The sequence below is a fragment of the Diplotaxodon limnothrissa genome, linkage group LG8 (assembly GCF_057381915.1).
Source record: "Diplotaxodon limnothrissa isolate DT_005_m linkage group LG8, D_limnothrissa_male_GT1.1, whole genome shotgun sequence".
Classification (NCBI taxonomy): Eukaryota; Metazoa; Chordata; class Actinopteri; order Cichliformes; family Cichlidae; genus Diplotaxodon; species Diplotaxodon limnothrissa.
Window position 1 is genome coordinate 13685963 of NC_140603.1, and position 24038 is coordinate 13710000.

At 41.3% G+C, this 24038-nt stretch overlaps 2 protein-coding genes across 2 annotated transcripts; one reads left to right on the forward strand and one right to left on the reverse strand.

Annotated features, from left to right (window-relative positions):
• Positions 1–776: 776 nt before the first annotated feature.
• On the reverse strand, positions 777–18201 carry rnf40 (ring finger protein 40). Its single transcript, XM_085360584.1, has 20 exons — positions 18144–18201; positions 17591–17738; positions 17302–17469; positions 16013–16307; positions 13214–13414; positions 11279–11400; positions 10991–11137; positions 9921–9995; positions 9678–9797; positions 9376–9555; positions 8831–8966; positions 8349–8470; positions 7973–8244; positions 7584–7701; positions 7324–7473; positions 3324–3536; positions 3083–3208; positions 2395–2535; positions 2206–2307; positions 777–1900 (listed from the first exon to the last, which is right to left on the reverse strand). The coding sequence occupies exons 2-20, from the start codon at positions 17726–17728 to the stop codon at positions 1724–1726; spliced, it is 3003 nt and encodes a 1000-aa protein (XP_085216710.1). The 5' UTR covers positions 17729–17738; positions 18144–18201; the 3' UTR covers positions 777–1723.
• Positions 18202–18515: 314 nt separating this feature from the next.
• phkg2 (phosphorylase kinase, gamma 2 (testis)) lies at positions 18516–23999 on the forward strand. Its single transcript, XM_085360585.1, has 10 exons — positions 18516–18689; positions 18931–19042; positions 20182–20357; positions 20457–20511; positions 20620–20685; positions 21575–21738; positions 21821–21911; positions 21998–22151; positions 22296–22421; positions 22516–23999. Exons 2-10 carry the CDS (start codon positions 18948–18950, stop codon positions 22759–22761), a joined length of 1173 nt encoding a protein of 390 aa, XP_085216711.1. The 5' UTR covers positions 18516–18689; positions 18931–18947; the 3' UTR covers positions 22762–23999.
• Positions 24000–24038: the final 39 nt, after the last annotated feature.

Here is a 24038-nt window from a genome sequence, read left to right on the forward strand (position 1 = left end):
GCCAATTCTCAGGGAAGGCTGGGATAACACTTCCCAAATGCCCTATAAAGCCTCTTTTTCACATATTCACTCTTCTTCTATGCAGCCTTGAAGTTTTTTTTATGTGTTTGTAACATGGTGCAAACGGCCTTTCCCACACACGCTAACGTCAAACAGACGCTAACCAACCTCCCACTAAATAGCTCACATCATCAGATCAGAGAGAGAGAGGAAAAAAAAAGTCGTTTTCATTGGCTCAATTATGTTCGACGCATGTTGTTGCACAGATGTTTTTCTACTTGACTGTCACGGCTAACCTTTAGGAAAGCGGTCTAAAGAGGACCTGGAGCAGCAGAGCCCACTAAGGACACCCATATGAGCCGACTTTCCACTGCAGTGATTTCATCGGTAATGAGGCACTATAAGCTGCAGATGTTGTGTCAAACTCTCAGGCAGGAACCATGGCAACAGGATGAACACACACAGAGGACCTTGCCCAAGGTGATCCAAACACTCCTGCATGTGCTGAGTGGGAGCCAAACTAGCTGATGTCTCTCAGGCATTGTTAATACTATAGCATAACTAAAGACGTAAGGCAGCTCTGGCTGTTTTACTTTATATATTAGAAACATATTTAGTTGTAACCATGCGAGCCTGGGGGATGTAAAGAACGACTTCTTTTAATTTGTGAGTTTAAACTTCAGCTTCAATGACTTTATGGGACCTCCAAAAAACCAGCAGGACTTAAACAATTCAAAGCAATATTTCAAGATGATCGAACACAGTTCACTGCAGTTCCAAGTTTTTAAAACGATACATTAAAAGATAAAAGAGAGAGAGAGACTGCAAAAGTGGGTCCGGTATGTGAAAAAGAGACCATTTTAACACAGTAAAGAACAGCAAAGACAGGAGAACAGTGCCGAGCAGCTCAACTTGTAAGAGAAAAATCACTGTGCACGAAAAAAACTGTTTATTAACTACAAAACAAACACTCAGTCCGATGTGTCACTAAAACCCTTTTCAGACATGCACTCATGAGCAGGCCTGCTTTCAGTCTGACTCAGCACCCTGATCACTTTTTCACAGCAGCAAACTCACTAATTTGGACCTAACAACCTTGATCACTCACTAAAGTCTTATGAATTTACATTGCAAGTTGCTCAGCTCACTGCAATGCTTTTGACACCAACAGCATGTGCTTAAGAACGTTTTTTTTCTTCCATTTAAAATAAGATTAAAAACACTCCTCCATGATGCTTTTTCCCCCCATTCCCAATTCAGAAGAGTGATTGCTCTCGGAGTGGGCGTGATAGGGGTGGGAGGATTTTGTTATCATTTGCTGCAGCGCGTGCTGACTCAGAAACCCTGCTCTGGGTGACAGCAGGTAAGACGACTAAACGTTAGGGAAGTGTGGAGCGTACAGTGGCTCTCTGCGTCACTGTAAAGCCGTTAGGAGCATTAACAATGACCCGTGTTTGATTGACAGGATGTCGTGCATTTAATGTCTGAAAAGGGCTTTTCTGTTTGGTCACCAACTTAATGAAAAAAAATAACCAAGATGGATTAAAACAAGTCCTTCCAAAGAGATTAAAAACAGGGGACACACTCATCTGTGATCCCAGAAATGTCTGCCTCTTTGAATAAATCTCCAGTTCCTTTATCACTTTTCTATTTATTTCTCTCCTTTGGTTCTGTCTACTATTTTCTGTAGTCACGCCTCGTTTTCTTCTTCTTCCAGAGTGACTTAAGTGATGTAGATGCGGTGGAAGTCGTTGGCGCCGAACGCACAGTTGCACTTGGGGCACTTCCTCTGTCGGGTGTCGTAACGCATCTTCAGACATTCGTAGCAGAAAACGTGGAAACACTTGGTGAGCACCGTCTCCTTGTCTCGGGTGTTACAACAGGGGCAACGCAGCTTGGCCTGAAAACAGACAAACACACATGTGTATGGGCCATATGTGAGCTCAGTCATTACCTAATTTTCCTGAGTAATATAACTACTACTCAAGGGTATAACAAACAAGTTTCATGTCCCTGAAGCGCAGACAAATCACTGAATGGCCCGTGCTCACAACTGAAACACAGCCAGTAAAGCAAATTCCAAAGCCGGAGCATTTGCATTAATTTTACTAGACAGTTATGTTTTATGTAGCTATCCAACTTCAGACTGTGCCTGGGAGCTATTGGTGTGTTTGTGTTCTCTGCACACAGCCTCCTCTTTCTCACCTTGTACTGATTGATCTCCTCCTGCAGAATCTCGTCTGCATCCGAGTACATCTCCACCTTCTTCTGTTTCTCCAGCTTCCTTCTGAGCCTGGACAGATCCTCCTGTAAGGACAGAATCCCCAAGATGTTAGACCTGCATCCTCCAATCAGAGCTTTAGATTTGGAGTGACACTCGCAGTGCATGCATACCTGTGCTCGCTTCAGGTTGCTGCTCTCCCTCTCCCGGGCAGTGCGGTTCTCAGCCACAGAGACTTGGATCTCCTTCAGCTTGGCCTGCGTGTGCTCCAGCTGCACCTTCAGGTCCTCTGCCAGCTGTGCGGCCTCCACTGCCTGCAGCGAGGGAGGAAACAGGCGCACTCAATAAAAACACCTAACGATGACAACTTTCAGATGTAATGTGGCGGTGGTATGGTGAGCATTATGAGTTTTTAGGCTATTCTTCAACTCTGTTTCGATTACGTAAGCAGTCCCTTTGTCGTGTTTTGGGACTCATTTTAATGTTATTGGTGACTGTTCTTATTTGTGGGCAAAAAAAAATAAATAAATAAATAAAAATCCTTATATGTGACAAGATGACCTCAATAACTTTGTCTCAGTGTCTGCAGTGTTTCCCATCAATTACCAGAAACATCGAAACCAAAACTACTTGAGAAAAAAAAAAAGGCAAATGTGGCCACAGGGACAAATTCTGGGTCTAATATTTGAACTTTTTACATGCTTAAATGCTTAAATGACAATGAGAGCCTGTGCTTTTGGCCTGCAGCCCCAGTGTTAGTGTGGAGTGATTACACTGGCTTGTTTTGGGTCAACATAAACAGGGGTCTTCTAAAGTGGATTCTCTATATAAAACATCCTTCTGATTGATGGTCCTCCTCACCTTCCTCTTGTTCAGCTCTAGTGCTTGTGTTCTGACAGCCAGTTCCTTTTCCAGAGCTGCCAGGGTGCTCTGTAGGACTCCCTCTTTTTCTTCCAATTTCTGCACAACCAGCAGCTGGGCATCCACCTAAAAGAGGGAGCAAAAAGTAGCCAGCGAGTGCTTCACTGCCCTGACCCAATTTTTTATTTTTTATTTTTTAAACACACAAGTGCTGCCTTGTCAGGTTAAAGTTGTACCTCACCTGGGTTTTGAAAGCAAGAACTTGGTCAGCCAGCTCCTCCTTCTCCTCTTTCAGCAGCTTGTAGATCTGGTTAGATTTAATTCGCTCGCTCATTAGCTTAAAATTGGCATCGTCCTTCTCGCGCAACTGCTGCAACAGCCGGCTGTTCTGCTCCTGCATGTCTTCAAAGGCCTGGCCTGTTACATCCATCTCACTCAACAGGGCTTCCTCCTCCTGAAAAACACATGCGTCAGATATTAAAAACAGTGAAAAGAGTGACAGTCAGCTGTGCTGCTTCTGCCCTCCAGTTTATGAAACAGGCGGGGCTCGATTTCAACAGCAGTTTTCAGTCTTTAAGATAAGAATGTGACGAGGACACGCAGGTTTGACCTCCAAAAGTACCACTTCTAAATAACTGTAAAAGAATCACAAGGATTTAATTTTCCAAACTACTTTCTTACGACTCAAAGACATAAACAGAGACTCTTTTCTTTTTTCCCCCCAGTTCTGAAAACCTGTGCATCCTTGATCAATGTGCCATCAAGAATGAGCAACTTGCTGAGCTCTTTTCATTTGGGGATGCCATCCTATCTTACATTAAACTTATAGTCACCCATCACTAGTTCATGATATCAAACTAGCACAGAATTTGGACATCCAACTCATTTTACATGGCCTACCACACACAACCTGTTTTGATCTGAAGTCGAATGAATCAAACTCCACTTTCTGTCAGTGTAAAGACATTTACCTACACAGTTAACCCTTGAGATGTCTTAATATAAGAAAAAGTGCAATTTCTATAGATGGTGAAAAACAGAAACCTTTCTGTCTTTTAGCTGTTTATCTGTTACTACATTGCTACTGTATGAATGGCTGAGGGTAGGTCTTGATTAATAGGAAAAGCTGTAAAAAATTAAGAAAACCGTTAAAATTCCAAAAATGTATTTTCCAATACTTTCCAGGGGCTGGACTGGAGTCGTTGCCGGGCCGATTCTGGCCCCCGGGCCTCGTTTTTGACAGCCCCTGGTCTACAGCTCGGAAATGCTTCCCTTGTCGCCTTATTAATTTTCACTAAAAGCAGTTGTTAGGCTGTATTTTGATTTTATGATTGTATAATATACTCTAGAGAACAACTCATTTCATAAAGCTTTTACTAACATTATGACAAGCTCCAGCACTAAAACAAAGTTGTTTTTGGGATAAAGATGGCTTTTCCCCAGCATTAGCAGTGCTGCTCAACAGCTGTTCAACACTACTGACAAAAGAGAAGCATTTAGTTAAATGCATAAGTTATGCATCAAAAAATAAAGGGGGGAAAAGCCTTATACTTGTACACAATTATCTGCTTCTTCTCTTGAGACTATGTTGCACATTAAGATCAATTAGCTGAATTTTCATGTAGGTGGTGTTTGCAGCTCAGTGGGCAAAAAGCAGAAGTTTGACACAGTACACTGGACTAAGAGCCACGATTTTGTGCCACTCTCCCTCTCTTTTTAATGAGTCAGTCAGTTCTGAATTGAATCAAGATACTGCCAAAGATTCCCACCCTACTATTCAAGACTGCGGACGTCTCAATACAGACACACCTGGTTTGTTTTTAGGTAAAAAATTAGCTTTGCTTTATTTGTAAATTTTGGTTCAAGCTGTTTTTTTTTTTATGAACCAGCTAGGGCCTATAAACAAAAGTCAGATGAACTCATAAGTAGCCTGTTTATTGCATAGTTTTGGCAGTTAAATTCTGGCAGCCGAGGACTGAGGGGAACAAATCAAACACATCTGACACCACTGGAGTTTTAGTTGCTGCGCTTTAACTTTATACCAGATATTAAGGCAAAAGTGAAAAGCTGAATAAATATTTCACTGCAGGCTGTGTTTTACCTCCTGTTAATTATGTTCTGCAAGACCTCCCAAGCATGAGGACATACAGACCATCAGAGCTCAACATCTGTTTTCTTAATGTTCAGTTATTTGCACCAGAATTCACCATTTCTTGGCTGACATAGGTGAAGATAGTGATTAACATTTATTCATAAACCTCTCCTACTCTCAGCAAAATTAATATCATGACAAGAAAAAGAAAAAAAGCATCCCATTATCTAATATGGGTGTAGCCACCATCTATGCAGAATAACAGTGACATGACTTGAACAGCGTTTAACCCAAGGCTGATAAAGATTTGAATGTCATGAGTATCTGCCCTCTTATTTTCTGCATTTTCTTACAAATGAAATTCCTTAAGTGTTTCAACATTTGCATGACAGCACAGCCAAGTGAGTGAGCTCAGAGTGCTTTGCATACTGAAAATATATCACATTGGATCAACCCAAAAAAAAAATTATAATATGTCCCCACCCAAAATGAATTCTCACACTCTGGTCTAAAACTGTTCCCCTTAAACTGTCAGGATAATCGTGGCACAGTGTTGCTGCGAGACAAGAGGGTGAATATTTCTGCTAGATAGCATAAAGTTTAAGTTGCTTTTCAAAGTGACCAGAACATCAGTGGCATAGCAGCTCACCTGGCTCACAATTCACCGGTTAGTATAAAGTGTTGAGTACAAAAAGAAAGTGATAAGACTTTATTGCACAAACAGCCATATCCAGGACACAATAACCTTGCTCTATTAAAGCATTTAAGTTCAGGAGTCTGGTGACCACATGATCATTAGTAACCATAGCCACACAAAGCATGCACATGCACATGCCCAAGCGCTGACCATACTACTTATGTTAACACAATGGTGATAGGAAGGCACAAAACATCATGGGAGTCAGCCAGCAGGACCAAGGTCATGATCATCACCATACAACACAGGATATTGTATATTTAGTGATCTTTCAAGCTATTTCAGGAAATTTACTCTTTATCAATGTGTGCATGCAAAATGTATCAACATCGAGATTTTGTTCGGAAAACATTCGATTCAGTCAACATCCAGTGAGAATCTGATGAAGTTGTAAGCAGTGTGCCTGAAGGCTTTGCTAAAAACAACAATTATGACCCTGATCCTGATCATTAGTAAAATTAGAGTGAAGAGCAACCAACACTCTAAGAATAACAATTCTTGTGAAATATGGACAGACTAATCATGACATAAGCTTATGTTATGCAAAATGAACAACAAATTTAGACTGTATTGTGCAAGAAAACCTTTGCACATTTACGACGAAGAGGAAGAAAGAGAGAAATGACGGTGCTAAAAAAAAGAAAATCTGTTTATCTTTGTTTCATTAGAAACTTTTACCATTTGGGAACTTTAACCCGCCAGCTTTCTAGTACAAAATCTGTAGTTTACATCCCAGTGAAAACACTTTGTCCTATCTCCAGTGAACCAGGTCAAAACAGACAAATACAGACAATGTGCTGACATTTCAGCATTTCAGGTGTTAAGAGAGCTGTTGGTACTCCAGCAAAGACAAATGCTTTTAAGTGCCACTAGACACGTATCTCCTAACACTGAAATTGGGAGTGCCTACTAAAAAAGGGCAAAAAAATAAAAAAGTAAAAATTGCAAAAGAAATTCAAATTTGAGCGCATGGATTATCAAAGGGATGGTGCCAGTAACAATAATCGTGACAGCTCAAAACATTACCAGCAGGTTAGCATTAGCATACTCAGCTGATCAGAGCCAGGCCACAGCGTAAGCTTTCAGTTCCTCTTTGGTCGTCTAAGATTAGTAGAACTCCTTCCTTAGGCAAATGCAATACTCACTGCACTACTTTCAATCTTAACACCGCTGATTGTTTATATTCAACGCCGGTGGAAACCCCAAAAGCTTAAATATGGCATTTTTATAAGGTTTATGGTTCAAATATTTTATTAGGTACAAAACTCGTCACATGGAAGACAAAGAGCTTAGGACGAGCTTCTTAGGCATCACGTTTTGCCGACATTAACTTTTTATAAACTGGAAAGTAAAAGAGAAATAACGAGGAGGTAAAAACACAGGTTAAGGTGAAGTGCTCTGAGAAGATTACCACTGCACTGCGCGCGCGCACACACACACACACACACACACCTGTTTAGTGGCAGCGAGTTTCTTCTGCAGGTGCTCAATGGTCTCTTCTGCCACTCGTATTTTCCTGAGGGCGTCTTCATCAGCCAGTTTTTTGCTCTCCTTCCTCTCCCTCTCCTCGAGCTCTCGCACTCGCATCCTCAGCTCATCCACCTGGACCATAAGAGACAGAGAGCTTACTTTGTTTTGTTAAATATCTAACCTACCAGTTGCTCTAAAAAGCAAGTGAAAGAGTACAAACGGAAAGGAAAAACAAAACAAACCTCAGCTTTAGATTTGCGTTCGGCCGCCATCAGCTGCACTTTATCTCTTTGCTCCTTTGGCGCTGACTTATACATGTCCAGCAGAAGTTTCATCTCTTTCTGGGACTCTTGGGCTTTCCTGATTGGTTAGAGATTACATTAAAATAAACAGTCATGGCATTTTAATTAGCAGAGTGCTTCTAATTATGAAAACAAAACACTGGCAGACTTTGCAGTTCTTAGAGTAACACTATGACTAGACTTCCTACAATCTGCAAGATTTCCTATTTGTTTTATAATAAAGATAATTTGAAAATATTCATCATGAGAGTAACAACATTTTAGGAAATGTGTGTTTATCGCATTTAGTTACTACATATGAATGTGGAGTTAAATAGAGGGCAGTGTACTTGAGTTCTACTCTGAGCATCTTCAGTGTGTCTGAGTCTTTCCTCTTCAGCTCGTCGCTGCGCTGCCTCTCCCTCTCCCGCTCCCTCTCTCGTTCTCGCTCGGCCTCCCTCTCCCTCTCCCGCTCCCTCTCTCGGGCTCGCTGTCTCTCCAGCTCCCTCCTCCTCTCCTCTTCTTCCTCCTGGTCTTCATCCTCCTCCTTTTTCACGTCAATGCTGTCGCTCGTCGTCTCCTCCAAAATCAGAACTCCAGTGTCGCCACTCTGACAGCGTAACTGTTGATGGCACAACGGTTTTACTGAGAATCATCATCAGACACCTCAGAACAGACACCTCAATTAGATAATGTAAGCGCATGTTAGTAAATGACGTAACCTACCTTGTTGATCTCCAGCTGCGTTTCCCGCAATTTCCTCTTGTAGCGTTGCACGTCGCCTTTCAACTGCAGGTTGTGGTTCTGGAGGCTGCTGATCAAATGTCGCATCTCCCTGTTGATCGGTCCTGAGAAAAAGATGAAAGCCCGACAGTCAGTGGGTGTTTTTGAGTTTGACTCATTCAGCACTCTCAGCTAGCATCACGAAGCTGTAAATGATGAGTTTAATCACATAGTGCACAGAACTGACAGCTTGATACGGATGATATGCAATATTCTCTGCAGAGCTGAGAGAGGATTAGTTTGCTGACTGATATCTTCCTTAATATCCACTCGAGTACCACCCACAAAATATGGTACATTTCTTTCTTCTACTGAGCTTTGAAGCACATTAAAAAATATAACAAATACAGTTTCATTCTCGACAGACGAATATACACGCAAAACAATGTCCCTGACTGAAGTGTGAGAGTGTTTTGAAAAGGTACCTGCTTGCTCGTTGGCTGCCAGGTTCTGCTCAAATTCAATACGCAGCATCTCATATTCTTTGCGCACCTGGGCCAGAGTATCTTCCAGCTGGATGACCTCAGTCCGCAGCTTCTTCTGAAGAGACAGCTCATCACTCTGAAAGGTTAAAAACAGTGAGACATTATTCTCCATGTTTCTGAGCGTTAACAACAACTAGTGCTGTCAGCGTTAATCTCATCTAAGTGACGTTAACGCCATAACTGCATTAACGCAGCAAATGTCTGTTAACGAGTCACCGCGGATCGACCCGCGGTGAGTTGACCACGCATTAGCGTGGTCAACTCGTTAATGGAGATTTGCCGGATTAATGCGGTTATGGCGTTAACGTCATTTTAATGAGATTAACGCTGACAGCACTAATAACAACACATACAAGTTTAAACTGTAAAAAATATACTGCAATGCACTGCAAGCTTAGGCTGAAGGAGCTGCTCCGGAGTCTCATCTTTTCTCTGAATCATATTAATGTTGACACAAACACACAAAGAAATGCTCTGAGAGTCACCTCCATGTGCTCAATCTGTCGGAGATGGGCGTTCTTCGCCGTGAGCAGGAGAGCCCGTGCCTCATCCAGCTGGGTTTTCACTCCTAGAGACTCGTTGTACAGGAGGGAGAACTGAGACTGCAGACATTTGTACTCTAACGTTTCCTTCACAACCTCCTCTGGAATATTACGCAGGTCCATCTGAAAAGCCCAGATGTGGAGTGAGATGACATGCAGGGCTAAACCATGAAAATCATTCAAATAAAGAAGGAAAATGAAATTAGCCTCCCGTCTCACAGGTATGCAGATTCAAATACATTTACCTTGAGCTTCTCACTCTCCCTCACAGCCTCCTGGAGCTCCACCTGTAGTTTTTCTAATTCTGCCATGCGACTATTTGCCAGCTCCTGGTTGTGCTCCAGCTCTGCATTGAGACTCTCAAACTATTAAAAAAAGGGAAAAGAAGACCACATTGTAAAAGAAATGTGGACTTTTGGAGGCAAGTTGCATATAAAAACGTGTTACACAACACTAAGTAAAGATTTAAACATGTACTTTCGTCTAACCTTTTGAATGTTCAGTGTAATCTGGCCTCCAGCCAGCCCACCTGAGCTGCCAGTGCTGCTGTATCCTGACTTGAGCTGCAGACAGAAAACACAGAAAATGTGTCAGGAAGTAACAACATAAAGTAAATGATTGTTATTGTGTGCGTTTAAAAAAAAAGAAGAAAAAAGTGTCACATCTGCACATGCAGTTATGGACAAACAAGCTATTTTAACTAAAAACACTTGTGTGCATATCCACATAGTTTGCATCAAAGTCTTACAGTGTACATTTAAAAGGAAAAAAGAAAAAGACAAACAAATCTTGCCGACCCGGGCTAGAGATCAAATCCATGAAGCAAGATTGGAAGTTTGGGGTTAGAGCTACTTTAACTCACAAAGGGAGAAATATTTAGTTTGAAGAAACATCTGCTGAGGTGACTTCAGCAGGTCCCTGCACTTTCTAACTAAAACTGATGATTTGCATAGTGATGGAAATTCACAAATTAGACCTGCAATCAGCCTACAGAGAGAAAAAAATCTGTGGTGTTAGATGATCCAGCAGGATACATTTGTCAAACTTCAAAGTAAAGCTTACTACAAAAAAGGGCAGTCTGCCTTTCAAAACAACCACTCTGAACTTAGATCTTAATCCAATCCACCTCAAGTGCACACCAGACTTTCTAAGAATATGCCAGACCTGAAGCAGCTCTGTAAGGAAGCATGGACTAACAACCAGCCAAAATAAACTAATTCCAATTTGCACTATGATGAAAATATGTAAGTAATGTGTTCAACAAAGCATACAACTCTACTCTGTAATTCTTCTGACATCCAATTTTCATGATCAGAAAACTGCTGTGCTTCTACTGATGCACAGCCCACCTTTGAGCTGTGCACCAGTAGAAGCAGCTGTTTTGACATGCATTGATGCTTAGAGCCTTATCAATGTCAACTCATGTATTAGAGGGAAAACGACAGAGCCTACGCCTAGTGGAAAGATTTAAAAATAAATATGCACACTATAAAAAGAAAAAGAAAAAAAAAAAAGGGGGCTGATGCAAAAGTTGCAAAGGGACATTAAACAAACACACCTGCTCCATGGCCTCTGCTAGGTGTTTGTTAAGCTTTTGTTCCCTATTGCGCAGTTTCTCAATGTCCCACTGCAGGTCCTCCACCGTTGTCTCCATCTCAGTCACCTTGGTCTCTGAGCTGGTCACCTTGTCCACGAGCTCATTATACTGCAGGAGAGTGGGACATGTGAATAGTTGCTGCATCACTAGTTTTCCTCATTCATTCACCCTGAAACACTCGAAATAACTACACTTGCAAACAGTCAACGTGTATGGTGAGTCACTTAAACAATACTAAGGACTTTGTACCTCCATGGACATCTTATGGTGTCTTCCCTGCAGGAGAGTGGCTAAGTCTCGCAGTCGAGTGTTCTCGTCCAGCAGAGTGCAGTTCAGATTGATGATGTCAGACTGGCTGTCATCTTCAAATCCTGCCAAACCAAACCAAAAAAAACCAAAACCCCCAATACTGTCATTCTAATTTGGCCAAACTAACAAGTATCAAAGGAAGCACTCCAACAACTCAGTTATGATGCATTAAACTCAAAAATCTAGTAATTAGTTTAATGTAAATGATGTAAGATACAGTGCTCAGAGGTTTACTTACACTCATGCACATGAATGTCAGGGTAATTTGGACTTGATTTATTTGAACTGTTCTTTTTTTCAGGATAGAGGGATTTTGAATGTATTTTTGATTTTTTCAAAACCACACAGGGTCAAACGTATCCATATCCAAACACACACACGCCCACTAATATTTGATCAAACATCCCTTAGCAAATTGCTCCCCAATCAAATGTTTTTCATATCCATCAACATGCTTCTTGCTGAATATTTTACCACTCCTCTTAGCAGAATTGTTACGTTTAAATTGGTTGGTTTCCAGGCACAGATTGGGCTTTTTAACATGGTCCACAAATTCTCAACTGGGGTAAGAGCGATGCTTTGGAAAGGCCATTCCAGCAGCTTAACATTAGCCTGCTTTATCCTTTTCAAAACCATTTTGGATGTGTTTGGCATCAGTGTCCCAATGGAACACCTGTGTCACACTGTCAAACTTTGTGTGTGATTTGAGATGAAATTTGAAGAATTTGGAGGTAGTCCTCTTCCGCCGTCATTATTCCATCCACTTTGTGCAATGTACAAGCACCACAGGCAGCAAAACAGCCCCAAAGCATGACCATGTTTGACAACTCAACTCTTAGATTTGAAAGCCTCATCTCTACTACTCCAAACATACCTCCTTTCATTGTGTCCAAACGGCTCAAAGAGGTTTCAACTCTCATCCGAGAAGCTTCTTCACTTCTAAGAGCAACTGGTGGAGAGTCCCAGATTTTTAAGCCCCATTTGTCACGCCTTCAAGAAACTTAAAGTCCAGACACTTTTCTTTCCAAGCTCCTTAGACTACAATGACCTGGATGACTGAGAGCCTTCTACAACACACTTTTCTCCTGAAGGTATTTGGCTTGTGAAATTTGGGCTGATCCAAATTTCATTTGAGCCTGAAGGTGTCAACTTCAGTTCAGAGACTTCCTTCTTGGTCGGCGCCCTCTCAGTCCATGGCGATGTGAAACTCCCTTCACTCTGGCCATTGATCCTGGTGTTTCAGCAGCTTCCAGTTCCTGGGATGTTCCTGAACATCCTAACCAACATCCTCTCATCTGAGAGTGAAAATTTGGGTCTTCTTACAATATTTTGCAAATTTGTGACACATCTGAATAATTTGTATTTATGCACATTTGTTTAAGTTCTTCACAAATAACTGCAGGAGACGTTCCCAGCTTTTGTAAATACAGTTCTCCTTCACAGATCTTCACTGAGTTCTTTGGACTTTCCTATTTTTCTGAGTATTGGTAGTCCACAGAGTGCTGTCAAACAAATATTTTTTATGCTGACAGAGAGAAACCACTAGTTGTAGTCCATCATGATCACAAAGAGAAGTTAACAAACCTGAACCTTGTCAAGTTAAAAGAAACTGTAGAACCTTCAACATATTTACAGATTTAAATGAGTTCATGTATATATTTGATTCTGTATAAATTAATTTAACCCTGTGTAAATTAGAAAAAATCCAAATGAAATTCAAACTTGTGCACCTAATTTTTGACTTTTAAATGTCACTGAAGATTAAAAAAAAATGGAAAAAGAACAGTTCAAAGAAATCACTATGATGAACGTATGTAAACTTCTGACTATAACTGTACATTTAAGTGTCAATAACAAACATTTCTCCACAGTTACCTGCAGCTTGGACCACCTTGCACATGTCACTGATGTGACTGTGCAGCCTATCAAAGACGCAGACCAAGCAGGCGATGGCTTCTTTGCTGAATTGCATGCGGTCCTGGAGGTGCAGAGTTAGTTCCTCCTCACTGCTCTGCTCCAGAGTCGACAAGAAACCCTTGGCATTTTCACTCAGGGGAGGAGGTGGTGGTGATGTATCTGCACATATGTAAAAATGATAAAGTCAGCAAGTAACAATTTGATAGAATTCTTAAATATCAATTTAAAAAAAAATTACAATTAAAACAGTAATCTATTGCTGGCACAGTCCAATGTGGTAAAGTCTGGTATAAACAAGTATTTTCCGAGTAATTTGTTATTTAAATACAAAGCAAAGAAAAAAGAAATCTGCCAAATACAGACTGTGTAGATTGGGACTAAAGTCTTGATAATACTCTAGATTTCTGCAGTTTGTAGCCAGCAGTACATGCTAACAGATGGAAGAAATACTGCAACAGTTGCCTTCTTTAGCCCACTATCATTCCCTTTTGCCTCACTATAATTCAGGGGTCAGCAACCCTGGGCATGCTTGCAACAGCTGGCACGCGAAGGGTTAACTGATGGCACGACCATAGCTGGACTGGCCATCGGCCGTTGGTGATTTTTCGTTTTTATGGGCCGAAGATTTTTTTTTAATTTTCTTTTTTAGTAACGGTAATAAACAATGAGAGGTGGTGGACTGGTCAGGTGCTGGCCGATGTGTAAAAATAACTCCGTTGTTTGGTGGTGGCAATGGCGGAGATTCCACAGAGGCCAGCAGGTGGATGAGGGAAAGGGGAGGCAGGAGGAGAGACCCGAGGCGGGCGCCGAGTGTCAGGTGAACTGAACTTAAGGTAAGAAGTTATGACCTGCAGTCTATCTGGGTTAGATATAAACCAAGTTTAGGTGGAGTTTATTTTCGTTGTGCTGACTTTTTACAGTCAGTTACAATAACTCGTACGATGTTACTGATAGAGAACTTTATTTTTATTCATAAGGTACGTTAGTAGAGTTGCCAACCGTCCCGTAAAAAATGGAATCGTCCCACATTCAGAGAAAATATTACGCGTTTCGTATTGAGCCAAAAAGGAACACAGTTTGTCCCGTACTTCAGCTAGAATGAAACAAAGACACAAAGCTGGATTTATTCTGTCTTTATGCTGCACAGCTGCCTCTTCTCCTCTCATTCTCTCCCCCTCCCTCTCCTGTTGTTACTTCAATCATGAAACTGATCAATGATCAGCTGATCGGCTTTTCTCTCTTGTTTGTTTATCTCCTACTTTGCACCAGAAAGAAGAAACCAGCGGATGTCGCACTAAACAACAGCAGCACGTTTAAGCTTGATCAGCTGTTGTTTAAATTTATTTAATATTAATTTATTTGTAATTAATTTTTTGTTCCAGTCCAGCCCTGGGCAAGACACGTAGTGAATTAATCTGAGAAGGTGCATTAAAACATAAATAGTCAGGCCAGCAGTGCACATCGCAAATCAGCTCGCATAGACACATTAGTCGTGCCGCTTCTTAATGAGAGTATCTTAGCCAACAACCCCAACTACCAGATTCAACTTGTAATTGGCTAAAAATCACTTAGCCTACCGGTGAGAGGGATGTTGCTAGCTGGCAGTTTTTTCAAGCGATGTTGAAATTTCCACATTCCAACACTTCAAATGCTTCAGGAGCTTTCCGCTCAGCGCAGCATCAGCACCACGGAAATACACAGATACATCCGTAGGCTCGAGACAGAATTCACAATGTGTTTTTAGGACTTTCAGGTGTATGGACCAATGTTTTCTTTTCTGATCAAACCAGAAAGGTTTAATGAGCAGCTGGATTTGTCTCGCATTAACTGGCTGGACACAGAGGACATCAAAATGCAGCTGATTGAACTGAAAAGCTCGACTCTGTGGGGGGGTCAAAGTTTGCAGAACTACAAACGCAGTTGGAATCCATAGCTGTGCATGTTCATGGAGCTTGCATTTTCACCTGCTGGACATCACTACCTGACAATTTTAACTGTCTTCAGAACATTGCAGAGGCCTTATTGACAGTATTTGGCTCTACATGTCTGTGTGAGCAGATTTTCTCTCACATGAAGAGTGTCCTCAGGTAGCCGTCTGAATTCTGGACACTCGGAGACCTGTGTCTCTGAGTGGGAGACCAGAGATCACATTAACATGCGTATCTCTGTATTAACAAACATGCCACATTGGCCCAGTTTATTATTTCTTATCATTGTTGTGAGGAGACCATAAATAGCACTTGCGTTTTCTGTTGTACAGTTCATTTGCTGTTATGGAGTTCTTGTTATGGATAAAAAGTGTCTTTTTTTGTTTCAAAATAGCTGATAACTATTTACTGATAGCTGCCAACATCTGCAAACAAATACAATTGTATAAAGTTGTTCTATGTAGTGTGTAACTGTTCATATAGAGCGTTATTAAATTTATTGCTAATGCAATTATATGGCACACTGACTTCTGAGGAAACTAGATGGCACTCATCAGAAAGGTTGCCTACCCCTGCTATAATTTAATACGCATCTTGAATAATGGTCAACACACAATAAACAAGAATATCCTTAAATTACAAGGCCTGAAGTTCAGTCTTGTTGCATAAAATTAGCTATCAATATAAATAGTAGTGACTCAGACTGATGTAACTTCATGAGTAATGAAAGTCATAAAGATGCACTAAGTTAAATTGAGAATGAATGAATAAAGCAGATTACAATAGTCTATGACAGACGATTTGTCATAAAAAAAAAAAAATTTCTAACCTGTTTTTGTATCCGATTGCGGCTCTGTTGGTGTCAGTAAATCGTCTCCAGTGGGAGGAGGGGGCTGCTGCTGCTCCTCTTCCTGACACTCCTCTTGTTGCTGCTCTGGCCGCTCACCCTCGTTCTGGGCCTCTGGCACAGGAGGGGGAGGCACGCCAGAAGGCAAAGCCAGGTTGACACCATCTTCCTCCATTGGTGTTTGATCGGGGATGGTTGCTGAGGGTGGGGCGGGGGTAGAAACAACTGGAGGATCTGGCTCAATACGTTTGCGCAGAATGCGCACGTTTTCTTCCAACTGCAAGTCAGATAGACATAGAAAAAGGTGTTAATTCTCTTTACAAGTTATTACCATGAGTTTAAGCCTTAGTACAGCTAAGTATATGTATAGCGACACTGCTTTGTGATCCTTCGATGTAAGCTCTTCCTATCATTGTGACGCAGAATTCACCAAGCGTTGGATTGTTCACGTACCAATAGGGAACGTGAGCTGGGATTAGACCACCTGATGATGTGTTGTTGCAATAGTAATCCTGCTCAGTACAAGAGGAACCGCAGGTTCAGACATTTGGTGTCTAGTGCTTGGCTGAGGAGCCAAAGGTGCAAAGCTACCATCTGTGGGATTATGACTGAACAGCCCGCCGGTGTAGGAGAGCTGTTTGTGACTGAACTGGGGGACGGCCGAACAACAGTCGCCCCTCTCCAATTGTGCACCCATGTTTGTGGAGAACGTGTTGCTAAATAACTTCTAAACATCCTGATAACCAACCAATACCTGTCACTATGTGTACAATCAGGTTAAGGCAGACAGGTGGAAAACATGTACAGGATACATAGGACGTGGAGCCTGGACCTATGTATATAACAACTATCCTCCTAGACATGCTGATCAATCTGGATGAAACCTACTATATAACCTGCCTAAGGTACCATGATTATCTATAACACCTATATAGCTTTTGGGAGTTATTTTTATAACACTCAGATCCTTACAAATTACAAAAAGATGACAATCCATCAGATGGAAGAGCTGGGAAATGCTTTCTTAATTTATACATGCACATGTGCCTGCTATAATTGGTAACAGGAAAAAACATTAAGATCTGCAATTACCAGATATAAGCCAAATTGGTTTGCCTCACACAAATGCAAGCGTGCTAAAAAAACAGATTCATCTGACCGCTGCGTTTAAATGAGGTTTTTATAAAATGTGCCAGTTCTTAAATCAGGTTAGAGTGGAAACTAAAATTCAAGAATGGATTCTAACAATATAATGAAATGCACAGAATTACTTGTGACCAGTAGCGATTAACAATCAGCAAGGTAGTGTCATCAGTGGCTTGTCTCTTCTCCAGCTTCTCAATTTTCTCTCTCAGCTCATCCTCCATTGCCTGTCTCTGCTCCAAGCGTTCACATAGCTTCTTATTCTTGAACTGGAGAACCTTCATGTCCATTTCCTCCTGAATTAACAAACACATACAAACAGAGAAACAAAATAATGAGTGTTAGGGATTGTAGATGTTGTCTGGCAAAAATAGATGACAGATTGTGCCTTGAGAGTGTGAGGACCATATAACTCACCGTAGAGGAGACTCCAGCTATGCGTATTGGCTCAATTAGCGTGGTGGTGGTCTTCTCTTCTTTCTTGCTTTTCTTTTCAGGTGGGCCAGGGGGGCTGTCCCCGCCTGGGGGACGCTTTCCTCCCCCAGCACCTGACATCTTTCCTTCCCTGCATTACATCAAGCAAGGCATGAAGAATTATAATTCATTCATTTTGTGACAGCAAAGGGACGGCGTTAGCCTTAAATCAAAAATGCAATTTTAAATTTTAAAAGGTTCACTTTTCTGGTCCACTAGCATTTACATGCCGACTTATTACTGTATAAAAGGTATGCCTGCAGAATTACCAACCATCTTAATTCCATATTGCTACAAAGATTAAAGATCTTTTGCAAGCTTGCAGCTTGCTACTGCTAACCATGCTAATGCTACGCTAAGGCTAATGGACGGCGTTATTGGTTCAAGATTCCGAGGTGGTCGGGGTTTTTATTCATTATCCATCCCTACATACACAAAATGTTCTTAAACAGGCATATGTGTGTCTTTTCACAAGAGAAATGTTATCATTACAAACCTTAACAACCAGTAGCTGAAACGTAAGTCAGGACATCAGAGAAGCAACAGGAAATATGCAGCTAACGCTTCTTCTTCGTTGGTTTTAAATGTTCCTTACAATAACGGGAGAGCATTAGCGCCGCCTATTGCTTGCAATTCACATAATGTAAAGATTAAGTATTCCCGTTGGTAACAACAAGTAAAATTAAGAAAATCACTCAAAACACGGACTACTTCCTTGGGATACGGTGCTTTGAAGTGCAGCTACTCGAATTTATCTGGAGAGTGTATTCGAGACCTCAAAAATGCAAACCATGCTGTCACGTCCCCTCCGGCCTCTCGGGGGCGCTCCTGCGGCACACTGTAATAATAACTTCCAGGACTGTGACCAGAATGTAAACAGTGCTCAGGTGATAGCTAACTGCTGTTAACATTAACGGTAGCTAATTTCGTTACTGTAGCCGCTTAATCGCACACGTTATGGCTTCACTATAGATTCCTCGACCTGAGAGGGCTTCCTGATTCCTCGTTTCCCTCTCTGTCTTGTCGTTTGATTGCATAAATGGTGAGTAGCTTCCTGTTCGGTCAGTGAACCTGCTGCTGTATCAAGGCCATAGCAAAGACAGTTACCTAACCGTTTTGATGGACTTCTAAATAACAATAGGTCGAGGAGGAGATGTGTGTATACACGTTTGACCTGCTAACTAGATTTAAACTAAAGCTAAGGGCACAAGAGTTAGGTAACTAGTTCCTGTTTATTCAGAACCACTGGTACAAACTAAGACACGTGACTATTTTTTTAACAGCTCCATAAGCTGTAAACATGACCAAAGACATCGTTGTTGGGGACGAACTACCAGACTGGGTGGGGGCCAAGGAGTTTTATCAGAAGTATGATCCTAAAGAGGTGATTGGCAGGTAAGTCAACCAAAATAGATATACAATGCTGTTAAAAAAGCATCCATCGTGATTTATTTGCTGTCGTTGCTTTTCATATTTGTTACACTGTATGTTTCATATCATCAATAAATTTTAAATATTAGACAAAGATAACCCAAATAAATTCGAAAGGAGGAGAGAGGGAGGGGAGAGGGAGGGGAAACAGGAGGACAAAGGAGGGAACAACTAAGCTGTAGTGCCTCTTCACCTCACTGTGCAATACCTTTTGTGCAATACTTTTGTAAATAGTCAACGGTGCAATAGACTCAATACTTGAAATGTGCAATTCACTTTTATTTTTATTTTTATTCCTATTTATTCTATTTATCCCCTTCGTATATTTTATTTATATTGTCTCTGTATTTATATATATGTGTGTGTGTATAACTCTGTAACTTCTGTCGGTGCTGTGCTTTTTTGGAAATCGAATTTCCCAGAGGAACCCACCCGAGGGATTAATAAAGTTCTATCTTATCTTATCTTATCTTATCTTAAATGCAGTTTTTGTTTATTAAAGGTGGAAAAAAAAGTTACTGACATCTATCAATCTTGAAAGAGTCACAAAAACAAGCCTTTGGAACTCCATGGAGAAATGGAGAAAACCTGAAAATGCGGTGAACCTTCCCAGGAGTGGCCGGCCTTAAAATGACTCCAAGATGCCACCGACAACATCCAGGACGTCACAAAAGAACCCAGAGCTACATCTAAAGAACTGTGGGCCTAACTTGCCCCAGGAGCTGCTTTACTGCCTCAGAACCTCAATAACTTGCTATAATTGATGAAACAATGAATTCTGCGCTCTACCAGAAGATCCAGAAGGAGAATGTACAGCAGTCTGTTAAGCCACTGACACTCAAGCCCACACGGGTTATGCAGCAGAACAATGATCCAAAACACACCAGCAAGTCCACATCTGAATTCTAAGAAGAGTGGAACAAAAGTGTGTTCAGGTTATCTTTGTCTAATATTAAAATGAGTATAATGATCTGAAACATGTAAGTGGAATGGGGCAAATACTGTGCACAAATACTGTACACAGAGCTACTGTGTACATTTTTAAAACCGTGTCATTTCTTTAATAATGTTGAAAATGCACTGTATTGTATGCTCATTGTCAGGGGTGTGAGCAGTGTGGTGCGCAGGTGTGTGCACAGACACACGGGCCAGGAGCTGGCGGTGAAGATTATCGAGATCACAGCTGAGAAGATGACAATCCAGCAGTTGGAGGAGGTGAAAATTTCCACGCTGAAAGAGATCCAAGTGCTCAACATGGTGAAGGGACACCCCTCCATCAGTACGTTGCTGTTCTCTCTCCTTTTGTTAAGGAATCATAAAATTTCTTTCCATAAAGTTTGGTAAGTGTTAAAGTTTTCTTCTGTTTCATTCCCTTTAGTCACCCTCATTGATTCCTATGAGTCTGCTACATTCATATTTTTGGTGTTTGATCTGTGAGTATGAGGACAAAAAACTATTAAACTAAATACTTTTTACACTCCCAACCTGAAATTCAATTTTTTTTCAACAACATTTGTCAATTTGCTGTCTTTTGTTGACAGCATGAGACGTGGAGAGCTGTTTGACTACCTCACAGAAAAAGTTACCTTAAGTGAGAAGGAAACCAGGTGAGCCGCAGCATGACTGCACTATATCTGTATTAATTAATACTAGCAGCATTTTGCATTGGGCACATCATAAAGTTCTGTTTCTGCAGACCATATTGCAAAATATGCCGCCTTTCAAGATTTTATTTAAAAGTTATCCAGCGAGCAGCTCTGCGTTAAAGAGCTGCTGAATATCTAAATATAATCACACGTTTGGTGTCGACTCCCACTTTTAATCTCGTGTCACGCAGCCCAACTTAATCTCACATCAAAAAAGCCGAAGCCTCAAAGCTGCAGCTTTAAAAAAGAAAAACACTCATGTTTTTGGGGTGGTTGTTGTAGTTTTGTAGTGTTTGTTATTAGCATTGTCCTGCTGAAAAATGCAAGGCCTTCCCAGAAAAAATGTCTGGATGGGAGCACATGTTGCTCTAAAACTTGTATATACATTTCATCACAGATGTTGCCTTTCCAGATGTGCAAGATCACAGTCGCAGTGCTGCTTTTTAGCTTTGTTGCTTGCGTACAGAGATTTCTCCAGATTCTCTGAGTTGAGGTTATGGGAGTTCATATTATGTATAGTAGATAATGAGGTATTCAAAGTCTTTGCAACTCATTGAGGAACATTATTCTAAAATTGCTTCACAATTTTTAGATGCAGGTTTTTGCAGATTGTTGACTCTCTACCCATCTTTATTTCTGAGAAGCTCTGATTCTCTAAGATTTTCATTTTATACCCAATCATTTTAATCACTTGGTGAAGCCAGCAATGTTGTGTATCCCATGAATAATCAAGCCAAAGATATGATTAAAATTACACAAACATATTACACAGTGTTTACTCTGAACCTTAGACACGCTCGGACGAAATCTATTTTACACGGATCAAATGTGTGTATTCGGTTCTTTACAGGAGCATGATGCGAGCTCTGCTGGAGGCCGTGCAATACCTTCATTCCCTCAACATCGTACACCGGGATCTGAAACCGGAGAACATTCTCCTGGACGATTATGGCCATATCAAACTCTCTGACTTTGGTTTTTCCGTGCAGCTACAACCTGGGGAGAAGCTTCGAGGTATGGCTGTGGATCATGAGCATATCCTGTGACAAGTGTTCATCCATTATTAGTTTAAAACAATCTTTTCTGTTATAATCAGAGCTCTGTGGGACACCTGGTTATTTGGCGCCCGAAATACTAAAGTGTTCCATGGATGAAATGCACCCAGGCTACGGCAAGGAGGTCGATCTGTGAGTCTGTCTTTGTTCGGCGGAGATTTACAAACGTGCTACTTCTCACTGCCGTTTCTAACATTTGCATGGTGTGTGTTTCTAAGCTGGGCCTGTGGAGTCATCCTCTTCACCTTACTAGCTGGCTCGCCTCCATTCTGGCACCGTAAGCAGATGCTGATGCTGAGGATGATAATGGAGGGTCGCTATCAGTTCAGCTCCCCAGAGTGGGACGACCGGTCTGACACTGTGAAGGATCTGGTAAGCTCATACAGTCAGCTTATTCTGTACTGCAGCAACCCTAATATTGACATTTTCAGTGCAAAGAATAAATCATATTGCAGTATTTGCATCTCTTAAATCATTCATGTGTACTTCTGTAATCTTTGTGCTTGTGATACTCAGATATCCAGGCTGCTGGTGGTGGACCCAGCTAACCGTCTCACTGCTGAGCAAGCCTTGGCCCATTCCTTCTTCAGGCAGTACCAGCGGGAGGATGTGAGGCTCTTCAGCCCCAGAAAGACGTTTAGGGTGAGCCGCTGTGTTAGCCCAGCATTGTTATTGCCGCTGATTTAAACTGTCTGTGGAAAAAGGAAATAACTTCCACATGCTTCCATGCATCCAGGTTCTGATAGTGAGCGTGCTCGCCTGCATCAGGATGTACAGCCGCTACCGCAGGGTGCGGCCGCTAACCCGAGAGGTGCTGGCGAGGGATCCTTACTCCATCCGCGGCGTGCGCAAGCTCATCGACGGCTGCGCCTTCCGGATCTACGGGCACTGGGTCAAGAAAGGGGAGCAGCAGAACCGAGCAGCCCTCTTTCAGAACACTGCTAAGATCATGCTGCTAGAGCTGGAGGAGTTTGAAACATAAAAGGTCAACCTCGTCGCTCAAAAACGCTTTTATGTATCCGTTTGCATGTGCTGTCATTGCGGTGTTTGCTCCATCGAGTTACTGTTTCAAGATAAGGAATGCAGGGACGGGGGATCTTTGTGTGCCTTAATGCGCATCGTGGCTCTGAAAGTTCAAGATAAGCATGCACCACTTAATATTCCTTATCTGTTGTTGTCTGAAACTCCCTGTCAGGTCATCCGGTTTGCAGTGCAATTTGCCGTTGAGGACACCTTGCACGATCTCTTTAGTAAAACTCATCATAATATATATTTAGGATTTTATGTGTTAATCGTCCGTTATAACTGAGTAGGCCAGTGGCGTCAAACTCATTTTAATTCATGGGCCACATGCAGCCCAATTTGATCGCAAGTAAAAGTGTTTCATAATAAAAATCTATTTTAAAAAAATCTTAAAAATGTTCCTTTTCTTTTAGCGGCGAGTACAATTATGTATTTAATAAATCCTACATTTACTAAACAGATGATGGTGAAATTAAGTGTCGCTCTTAACGACTTACAAGACGAGTGGCCCACAGTGTGTGTGTTTGACCCCTCTGATGTAGAGAAAGCACTGTGTAGGTTAAGTGGAAATCAAAGCACTGAGATTAGTTATTAGTTATATACCTAGTATGCTCATATTGACTCTACTTGAGTAGCTTTACATGATTCACGGTTCATAAAAACACTTGTATGTCTTTTACTGCGCATTAGTGCAGACCTTCAGGCCACACGACCATTAAGCCAACTTTCTTCCTTATTACCTGAAACTTTAATATAACACGTAACATTGTAATACTACAAAAACAGCAGAAAATAAGGAAAAAGCATAATAAGTCTCCTTTATTAGACACATACAGGTACATAGAAGTGCTGCGTTAAAGCTCAGATTTACATATATGCCAGTATTACGAGTCAGCACTGGGGCACGTGTGAAATATTCAAGTTAAATATTTGGAGTGTTTGTCGTGTTTCATGCATGCAAGCATTCCTCAACAGGAAACCCACTCAAGACTAACTGTGAACATCGTTTGCGACTGTAAAACTAACAAGCACCATTCCTAACTCAGTTCATTCTTTCATCTAGAGAGAATTACGTTCTTTTGATTTCCTGGAAGTGCCTGTTTGGGGGAAAAAACATGTAATTATATAAATGCAGGTATAAAGTATGTTGTGCTGTACATGGAGAAAAATGGTTTTATTGACAATAAAACAAATGTTTTAATCGTGCTGCTTTGTAGGAGTGCTTTATTTGAAATC